Here is a 10235-nt window from a genome sequence, read left to right on the forward strand (position 1 = left end):
AATAATTAAAATAAAAGATTAAAATGATACCTTACACAATAAATTGTTAATGGTGAAATCTGATTCTTATGCTATAATTATTTAAATACAATAATAAATAAAAAAGTATTATTTATAGACTCATTAATTAAATTTAAATTATTAATATAATTTCAAAATTAACATTTAACTCATGAAATATAAATATTAATAAATTGAAAAATTAATTTAATCATTAAGCAACATTAATAAATAATTAAAAATTATTTGCCAACGACTCCATTCTAAAGCGATTAAAAGGTTGAGTTAATCTTTTAGAATCCCCGATGTGATATATATTTTTAATTATTTTCCCTTAAATTTTAGTTAAATTTATAATTTTATAATAATTTATTATTATTATTATTATTATTTATATAAAAAATTTCAACTTGTCTATAAATAATTAAATTATAATAAAAAGTATAGTTATTATAAATTAAAAAAAATTAATAATTATTTTATTAAATATTTACATTTAAATGATGTATAAACACTATAATAATAAGCAAAATTTTGTCTCTTATCTCTCCTGCGTCGCAGGCCCAATCTCTCTCTCTCAATAATGATGGGAAGGGAAATTAAAGATCATGGTCGCTGAGAAGAAGGAAATGAGTGCCCTTGTTTGTTCCTTTACTCTCCCCCTCTCACTCTTTTTCTTTCTCTCTCTCACCTGCCTCTATATATAGCATGAACATGATGGCCTTCTAAATTGTGGCCTTTCTCCTTCTCTCTGTCTAAACGTCTCAGCTGCTTTCCCTTCTTACAGTTTCTCTCGATAAAGCTTGAAAAACCAATTTGTAGGTCTCACAGGTAAAATTCTTAACTGGTTTGTTGCTCTTCTGTTCTCTTATCTAATATCGTCTCTTCCTGGGGTTTGTATACCCTTTTTCTTTCTCGGTTTCTCGCCTCCTTTTGTTATGTTTTAGGGTTAGGGTGGAAAATGGGCTTTGCTTTCACATCTGTGGATCCTCTGTCTTGGAGATTTGTTAGTATTTAATTTTTTTTTCCTCCGTAAACGAGCATTTGTTTCTTCGTTGGCTATATATTTATGTAAAACCTTACCCTTGATACATATGTTCTCTCTTAATTTAGTTTTTAAGCTAAATTTCGTGTTATTGATGAAATTGATGACAGTGGTTGTTTGTTTTATGCCTTTTGTTGTTAGCGAATCTGAAATATTGAGAACTTTTAGAAATGTTTTTTCTCTGTTGCTCACTCTTTTTCTTGCCTTTTCACTTGGTCAAAGTGGTTTTATAGGTCTTGTTTATATTTACATACCTTTTTGTGGATTAGGATTGTTTGGCTGGAATTGCTTCCTTCTCTTGTAGTAGTTATTGGCTTTAGCTCTCTGCATTTTCTATAAAATTCTCTCCTTAATAGATTCCATAAACTTTGACAACGGCCTATTGATGGGTTTGGGTTAGAATCTTGAAATTAAATTGTAAAAACGGCTATATCTTGCAGGAGATTTTCATATTCCCTCGAGATAGTTAGGAGTTGAGTAATTATCACATCAGCAGTTGTGTCGGCTAGTATTTTACTTTGTTTTTTCTTTTGGGGAATGACCGCTGCATGAATTTGGGGCATCATTTTCTTTTCTATTGGTATTTGTTTGTTAGGGATCTCATATTGTGAACCATTTAATTTAGCAGTCTTTGATGCTCTGTTAACATACAGTTATATTAACACATGGGTGATATTATATGCTGCATCTTGGATGTTATGTTAACTATTTGACTGATACAGTATCAATATGGGAAGCACTGACGGAACCAACTATGGGGCTTTCACCTATGAGAATCTTGAGAGAGAAACTTACTGGCCATCTGAGAAGCTCCGAATTTCCATTACTGGGAGTGGTGGTTTTATTGCCTCCCACATTGCTCGCCGTTTGAAGAGTGAGGGCCATTACATTATTGCTTCTGATTGGAAGAAGAATGAGCACATGACAGAAGATATGTTCTGCCATGAATTCCATCTCGTGGATCTAAGGGTTATGGATAATTGCTTGAAGGTTACAAAGGATATAGACCATGTATTTAACCTTGCTGCTGATATGGGTGGGATGGGCTTCATCCAGTCCAACCACTCTGTCATTATGTATAACAACACAATGATCAGCTTCAACATGCTTGAGGCTGCTAGGATCAATGGAGTTAAGAGGTTAGTTGTTGTGTGTAGAGTATATATTGGTCCTGACTGAATTGAAATCCCAATGTAAATTGGAAGTTGGATTTTCCTATTACATGTTTGGAAAGTCTGATTTCTTGTTTTTGCAGGTTCTTCTATGCCTCTAGTGCTTGTATTTACCCTGAATTTAAGCAGCTGGACACTAATGTGAGCTTGAAGGAATCTGATGCCTGGCCTGCAGAGGTTGGTTTCTCATAGTGGTTGACAACCATCCAACATTCTTGTTTCTGACCGCTAAATAATTGAATTAATTGATGACTTTCCTTTCAACTTGTGTTATAGCCTCAAGATGCATATGGCTTGGAGAAACTTGCTACGGAGGAATTATGCAAGCACTACACAAAGGACTTTGGAATTGAATGCCGAATTGGAAGGTTCCATAACATTTATGGTCCTTTTGGAACTTGGAAAGGTAGACGCACATGACTTTGCTTCTTAGATTCTATTGATTTTGTTGCTTTATAGATTACACTAATGTTGTTGTTTTCTTGCATATTTAACAGGTGGCCGTGAGAAGGCACCTGCTGCTTTTTGCAGAAAGGCAATCACTTCCATCAACAAGTTTGAGATGTGGGGAGATGGACTTCAAACTCGATCCTTCACCTTTATTGATGAATGCGTGGAAGGTGTGCTGAGGTAGCACTTCATGTTTTTTATGTAGTTTATATGACTGAGACTTGCAACATTCTTCTTCAGATTTTTTGTTTGCAATAATGTCGATACAAATTTGTTCATAGACACAGGAATGGAATATATGAGAATGTTCATTTGATAAAAAAGTTTATGAACATGTATAATTTTCTTAGAACAATGTTAAAATATTCGTTCTTCAGTCTTCACTGATGTTCATCCTAAAATAATCGTCCATTTTTTAGATTGACCAAGTCGGACTTCCGGGAGCCGGTGAACATTGGAAGTGATGAAATGGTTAGCATGAATGAGATGGCTGAGATTGTTCTCAGCTTTGAGAACAAGAAGCTCCCGATCCATCACATTCCTGGCCCAGAAGGTGTCCGAGGCCGTAACTCAGACAACACCCTGATCAAAGAGAAGCTTGGTTGGGCTCCCACAATGAAGCTGAAGGTATCTAGATAACAAGATTTGATGTTGGTTACATTTTGAATGCATGTGGAACTTCCTCAGAACCAACAGGAAGTTTACAACAAGGCCATTTTTAGTAGCTTATGTATTTTGTACTTGCTGCTGTATCAATAATGAGTTCACATGCTATTTTGCAGGACGGGCTGAGAATTACCTACTTCTGGATCAAGGAACAGATTGAGAAAGAGAAGGCTCAAGGTATTGACTTGTCCATTTACGGATCATCTAAAGTGGTGGGAACCCAAGCACCAGTTCAATTGGGTTCACTTCGTGCTGCCGATGGCAAAGAATGAAGTGGTTGAAGCTTCAATGGCCATTCTATTGTGATAAAGAATACCAAAATTTTCCCCTTGATATGGTTATGGACATACGATATTGCACTCGTAAGTTATACATGGTTATGGAGTACTAGGAAGGTATTTGAGTGGACCATTAATTGCTTAAACTATATATATATATATTTTTTTCTTGTTTGTATCATGTTGCTGCATTTCAGGGAAGTTATCATACCCATTTCATCAGATGTCTTGCAACTTTTTGCTTTGATATTGTATTTTGGCATTGGTTGGCAAAATTCTCTCATTCATGTTGAATTTTGTGATACCTAAGTGGTAAAACTTAGCAGCTATAAATGGAATTGTTGTGGAGGCGGCTGCAATTCTGTGAATAAAATCCTTCGATTTAAGAGTTCAAGTTATGCTTTCATGGTTTCATTTGTATATTTAATAACGAAGTGGGGCAGTAACCATCCTGGGACTAGGCCCTCCCTGTCCTTAGATTGCGACAATGGTGGATCTAACCAATACTTGGCTCCGCCATGTTCAACTTCTGTTTTTACATCAAGGATATTCCTTTGTAATATTCAAGGCACAGGATTATTGTCCTTGCCCTTGTCCGTTATGGGGGTCCAAAAATTCCACTTTCCCCTTTGTTTACCATGTTTTAAACTCTCGTTCAGTAAACAATTTTCAGAAGTCGTTAAGGTGTGTGCCCACTTGGTGTGAGTGCACTGGCCTATGCAGCCTATACACCCATTAACACCTCAACAATCGATCAATGTATATAAGCTAAGCATAAAAATGACCTCTTAAATTAAGCCATTTGATTTATTAATACACTTAAAAATTTAACATGTGTCACATTTTATAATCTAAGCAACATGATTTGTCAAATAATATCTACTTGACATAAATGTTAATTATTTAAAATTTAATTTATCATCTTTAATTTTAAATTTTAAATTTTAAATTTTAAATTTTTCTTTTTCTTTTTCTTTTTATTTATTTTATTTCTTTCAAAATTGTAACATTTTTATTTTTACTTATTTTTTTATCCTTTAATTAGTATACATAAAGTAATTTAAAATATAATACAAATCATTTATTAAAATTTAAAATTTTAAATTAAATGATATTTATGTTAATTAATATTAAATAATTTATTTATTAATATTAGAAAATAAATTCATTTCTTATTTCTTTTAAATATTGAGTATGTAACTTATTAAAATCTCTTTTCTTCTACTTGCTTATATCAATATTTAATTGTTTTATATTTTTTAAATTTATATAATTATTTTTTAATTATTTATTATATTATATTTTTTAAATCCATTATGATTATAATAATAAATTGTTTTTCAAATTTTTTTTGTTGTGTGCATAATTATAAATTGTACTATAAGAAATAAACATTCCTATAAAAGATATAAAGTTTGAAAATCAAATAATTAGAATAAAGATCTATATCATTAACAGAATAACTTTTCAATGATTTATAAAAAAATAAATGTTTTAAAAAAGTACAAAATATTGTATAAAAAAAATAAACAATGACAATTTATAATCGCTAAGAAATATAGAAAATTCAATTTTAGAAGAATAAACTTAAGACTTAAAAAAAAGAGGAAAAAATAAAATGCAAATCATAAATGATGAAATTATTGGACATTTTATAATAATAACAATTTATTATTATTATTATTTCTTGAATATTAACGTAATATTTAAGATTTTAATTTTAATAATATTTATTATTATAATTATTATGAGCAAACTATTTCTAATAATATATAGTTTTTTATAAATGCAATTATAATGTAAAAATATTATATTATTACATTTTTATGAAAGAATATTTAGAGAAAAATAGTTTATGGTTTTTCATGCTAAATTGAAAATTCTGTCTGAAAACGACAATGTTAGGCAATTTGCATGAACCAGTCCTTGTCTGGGACAGATTTGAGACCCCCATCTGGAGTTTCTTCCTTTCTCCAAAGGGCGTGTTGATGATAGGCAATCTAGCATGTTGCATATGCTTGGGGCTCTTACGTGATAAACACTTGCGTCCTTTCATAACTAAGCTAAGCTACGGTATAATTGTTCCGGATATCAATTTTCATGTTCAAACACCAAGGAATTGGGATTCGGCCTTTCAGTCTTTCATGGGATAGAAGAGGATACCCCAACCCACCTCACCTCCTATATCAAATTAGGCCTATTTAGCTTCATCTAGGTTAAAGCCTAGTGATGAACATTTCACAAGCTGAGCTCCATGTAAGGCTCGGATCATCATTCAGGTAGATAATAAATCTAACAAAGTATCAACCAGTAAAATTGAGAAAATGTGAACCGTACATACTAAGACAATTTTCTATGTTGAAGTTTATTGATCAACTCAGCCATTCCAAAGTATGTTGTGGAAGAATCAAAACCAAGACATTGGCCTAATGTTACCATGTATACTCGTATGTAAATGTATGGTTATAAACATTTAATGCAAATATACATAAATATTAAAATCGAGAGGTTGGTGATAATGCTGCACAAACAACAATCGCTTAGCCAAACAACTCTATAAAGATACCAACTTGCCAGTTGCCACCCCTCAATTGTCAAGATCACAGTAGATAGGATTGGCCTCGAGCTGCTCTGCAAACTTCTCAAGAATTTCCTTCACGAGTTCCCCAAATACATCCTCTGATTCTGCATCACATTTTCCACTCTGTACATCAGCAAGCACTGCATCATAAAGAAGGACCACTGCTTCGTTGGCTTCTGATGGTGGCAAGCCCAACTCTTTTCCATTTTCCTCCAGGAAACCCCTTATTATTTCTGTGTTCTTTTGGTCATCCTTCTTGCTGCGCTTCTCCTGCAATATCTTCTCTGTGACATTGTTCAGTTGCTTTTCATTGGTCAAAAGCTGCAATTGATTATCTAGAGTTCATAAGAAATTACACAATACGATAAACCAATATTGTGAAAATACAGTAGTTTCTACTTTCTACAAGGTGTCTGTGTCATTTGCAGTAAAATTGTTGTGTCAGTCCTTTCTGAGCCAACAAGCTGCAGTCATTTAATTGCTTCCAATTAGTTCTCCTAATTGCTAAAACTGAAAAACATGAGATTCACTAGTGAAATTTGATAGCACAATATTTCTTTAACTAGAGATTCAAGTTTTCATTGGTCTGAGACTTCAGAATAATGTGATCCTATTTTCTTGTAGGACATTGATAAGGTGGAAATGGAATCGACTGATTACTTGTAGAACTACAATCCTGGTGCTCATTTTTCCTAATATACATGCTATTGGCCAAACTGAACCACTTATCTGGCCAATGATCCAACTAGTTGAATCAGATTGTGTTTTAATCATACTGAAAACCCAATTTTGTTATGTATTTGTATATCCATAAATGTTCTGAACATTACCAAAATCTTAAATTATTAACAAACTTCTGAAACAATATCAAATTCAAGAACATTCACCAGTTGACATACTTCTATATTCTTAATTTGTCACAACAAAAAAAGGAGAAGCCACAACGAGCAAAAATGGAACGTCAGTGTGGATAATTCATTATCAGATCATAAACAACACAAGAAACTGAAAGAATGAATGTTGATCAATCACAAAAAGAATTAACATTGATAAGCAAGTGTATTTTGCAATACCAACATTTGGGGATTGTTAACTTAAGGATAAGGGACCGAAATGAACTACCTTTCTTAGCTTAGAACCATTAACAATCCTAATGTTATGGATAATAGCAACATGTTTTTGAGCCAAAGTATCCGCAACTTCTTGTAGAATAGGCTGAAGTAACTCAGCAAATTGTAATTGGCCCAATTCTACTTCTCCCTCTGCTCCGTGCTTCTTTAAGATGTCATTTAACAGAGGAAAATCTGTTCAATCACTCGTCACATTCATCAATTTTTCATGAAATTGAAGCACACTTCTTAGCAAAAATAGACAGCATTGACAATAGACACAATTAAACACCTTAACAATTCAGCAAGAAAACAACCCATAAGATTAGTTAAAACACTATCAAGCAGATACAACATAAATGCCAAAACAAAGAGTTTACAACATCAAAACAAAATCACCCAAATTAGCAACCCTCTATATATTGAACTTCATTTTGCAACATACAGCAGCAATAACAATACAAAGCTAAACATTCAAGAAGACACAGACCAAAATCACATAACAGTAAACAAAAATGAAATGGCAAGGAAGCGAACCTTCAAAAGGAGGGATACCCATTTCAACTCCCATGTGAAGAAGCGCATTCCTTATCTCACCCTTGCTGATCTTTCCCTTGTCCTCTATATCCAAATCAGTGAATATATTCTCCGCCAACATTGCAAATTCGTCTTCGTCCTCCAAAAACAGCCGCAGAGTATTCCCATCCAAAATAGACACCACTAATGGATTATCTAAACATAATAATCGGAAAACACAACTGTAAAAAAAAATTAAATAAAGCAAGATAGATATATAGATATGTAGACAGGTGAAAATATATTGTACCTTTTAGTTCATCGGCTATGGCAGTGAGATAGTCATTGAGCTTAGACGTTGCTGCTTCTTTGGTGAGTTCAGAACGCCGGAAACTGACACCATCATCGACGTTGACGCGTTGGAGAGCGGAGGACTTGAGACATTGAGGCAATGAGAGGCCAAAGAGAGAATCAGAGGCTTCAGATTCAGCGAGATCTAGGACTTGAGCTCCTGTAAAAGTGACTTCGGAATCCGGCATGGCCACCTGGAGCGATCTGAGATGGGTTCCGTCTAGGACAGTCATGCCACCTTCAGACATTTTTTTTGACACACACAATTTGAAAACGAAGGTTCGGTTTGGAGAAGACAAATGACTAGTAATCGCCAAGGCGTCGAAGTGGTCTTTGTAAAGACCAGGCACTTGGCTACTGGCGAATGCTATTTTTAAGACCCTGTTTGGCACCTTTATTTTACCTATATTTAGAAAATGCCACTTCTTTCTTTTCTTTATTATTATTATTATATTGGTAATTTTTGAAAAAAAAATATATGTTAATAAAAAAAATTATATATTAAGTTTTTCACAAATTTTAGGCACAGCATGCAAAATAAAATAGAAGAGCAGAAATTGATTAAGATTCTGATTATTTTATGAAAAATAAATTATATATATTTTTTATAAATTTTTTTGTTATTTAATTATAATATTAAATTAATAATATATATTTATATTATATATATAAATATTTTTATATTATAATAAAATTTATTAAAATTTAAAAAATAAAATAATTTATTTTTATTTTAATTAAAAAAATATTTTCAATTGATTTATTTCTCTGAATATCTCAAACATTGAAAAATAAAAAAAATATTTTTCAAGAAAATTTTCCAAAAGCAAAGGTAATCTTTTTTATGATTGTATAACCTCATTAAAAGGAATATATATAAATATATATATAAAATCCTAAAAAGGGCTTTTTTTGAGAAGGTTAAAAAAAAAAAAAAACTAAAAAGGGCTTTTTACGTTGAAGCTACGAAGTTAAAGAAAAGAAAACTAGAAGGGAAGTTTTTGTTGACTTTGGCGTGTAGAAATTTCTACTCCCTGTTTGGTAGGGAGGAAGAAGAAGAAGATGAAGGAAAAAGCTAAAACAAGGGTGTTGAAAATAAAACATAGATAGGATTTTAGACAAATTATAAAATATTTTCAATATATTTATAAAATTTTCATAATTATTAGAAAATGTATATTAATGGTAAGAGTGATAATTTTCTTTTAACTTAAATTTCAAAATTTACCCTCTGTTGACTTTTGTCGACGAATGTATGGGTCCATTGAATTAAAAAAAAAAAAAAAAAAAAAAAAAAACTTTATATCATCTTCCTTAACCAATAAGCAAAGGAAATGGAAGGATTTGGAGATTACCTTTCATTGGCATTCCAAACAAATCCCAGCAAGAAGAATGTCATAATTATTCGGGGTGGGATTTGGGGGCGCCAGTGGTTTTTCTCTTGGTGGGGACGCCTCATGGGTGGAAACTAATAGGGGAATTTGAAGAATTAAATTTTATTACCCTTTATATTTATCTAAATATAATTTTTTATAAATAATTATTTAAAAAAGTAATTTATAATTTAAAATAAATTTATTTTTATAAAATAAAAATATAAAAAAGTTTTATATTTATGTAAGTGAAAAAATATTTACTCACGACATATATTATATATTTTATACTTTATAAGCTATTAATTTCCCGAGTTTACAATTAAATATTAAAATATTTTTATATAATAAATAGAAAAATAAATACTATAAAGAAATTCAATATAGTAATTTCAATTATTTTTTTAATTGGAACATCGGTAAAAAAAATAACATTTTATAATAAATATTAATTTTATTTTATAATTTTTAAAAAATTAAGAAAGCTCATCTCTTAAGTTGATAAAAATGCCCCCTCTTCCTTATGGAAAGCCAAAATTACTTTTTTTTTTTTATAAATTTTCTTTATGTGCATTATTTTGTTACATAAAGAAAAATTCAATAATTTATATTTTGAGATTTTCTTTCAATTTATTTATTTTATTTTAAATATTTTAAAATATAAAGCATTTAAAATATTTAACAATCACTTATT

At 31.1% G+C, this 10235-nt stretch overlaps 2 protein-coding genes across 3 annotated transcripts; one reads left to right on the forward strand and one right to left on the reverse strand.

The window, feature by feature from the left end:
• The first annotated feature begins 544 nt into the window (after nucleotides 1-544).
• On the forward strand, nucleotides 545-4005 carry LOC110671312 (GDP-mannose 3,5-epimerase 2). Of its 2 annotated transcripts, none has more exons than XM_021833733.2 (7): nucleotides 545-831; nucleotides 1768-2184; nucleotides 2301-2394; nucleotides 2494-2623; nucleotides 2715-2847; nucleotides 3087-3294; nucleotides 3450-4005. In XM_021833733.2, exons 2-7 carry the CDS (start codon nucleotides 1775-1777, stop codon nucleotides 3603-3605), a joined length of 1131 nt encoding a protein of 376 aa, XP_021689425.2. In that variant the 5' UTR covers nucleotides 545-831; nucleotides 1768-1774; the 3' UTR covers nucleotides 3606-4005. The 2 variants fall into 2 exon arrangements, with proteins under 2 accessions (XP_021689425.2, XP_021689426.2); XM_021833734.2 differs by lacking the exon at nucleotides 545-831 and adding an exon at nucleotides 886-1006.
• A 1944-nt stretch (nucleotides 4006-5949) lies between these two features.
• On the reverse strand, nucleotides 5950-8555 carry LOC110671300 (uncharacterized). The gene is made up of 4 exons (XM_021833721.2): nucleotides 8128-8555; nucleotides 7839-8033; nucleotides 7315-7496; nucleotides 5950-6513 (listed from the first exon to the last, which is right to left on the reverse strand). Exons 1-4 carry the CDS (start codon nucleotides 8414-8416, stop codon nucleotides 6199-6201), a joined length of 981 nt encoding a protein of 326 aa, XP_021689413.2. The 5' UTR covers nucleotides 8417-8555; the 3' UTR covers nucleotides 5950-6198.
• Between the last annotated feature and the right edge of the window lie 1680 nt (nucleotides 8556-10235).

This window comes from Hevea brasiliensis, chromosome 5 (assembly GCF_030052815.1).
Source record: "Hevea brasiliensis isolate MT/VB/25A 57/8 chromosome 5, ASM3005281v1, whole genome shotgun sequence".
Lineage (NCBI taxonomy): Eukaryota > Viridiplantae > Streptophyta > Magnoliopsida > Malpighiales > Euphorbiaceae > Hevea > Hevea brasiliensis.

What these genes read in the sequence shown, in the direction of transcription:
- LOC110671312 (XM_021833733.2), top strand. Translation starts at nt 1,775, where the DNA reads ATGGGAAGCACTGACGGAACCAACTATGGGGCTTTCACCTATGAGAAT. An exon ending in AGGATCAATGGAGTTAAGAG is followed by an intron (nt 2,185 to 2,300) that starts GTTAGTTGTTGT and finishes TTGTTTTTGCAG; the next exon opens with GTTCTTCTATGCCTCTAGTG. An exon ending in CTCCCACAATGAAGCTGAAG is followed by an intron (nt 3,295 to 3,449) that starts GTATCTAGATAA and finishes GCTATTTTGCAG; the next exon opens with GACGGGCTGAGAATTACCTA.
- LOC110671300 (XM_021833721.2), bottom strand. Translation starts at nt 8,416, where the DNA reads ATGTCTGAAGGTGGCATGACTGTCCTAGACGGAACCCATCTCAGATCG. An exon ending in CATAGCCGATGAACTAAAAG is followed by an intron (nt 8,034 to 8,127) that starts GTACAATATATT and finishes TATTATGTTTAG; the next exon opens with ATAATCCATTAGTGGTGTCT. An exon ending in GGGTATCCCTCCTTTTGAAG is followed by an intron (nt 7,497 to 7,838) that starts GTTCGCTTCCTT and finishes GTGATTGAACAG; the next exon opens with ATTTTCCTCTGTTAAATGAC.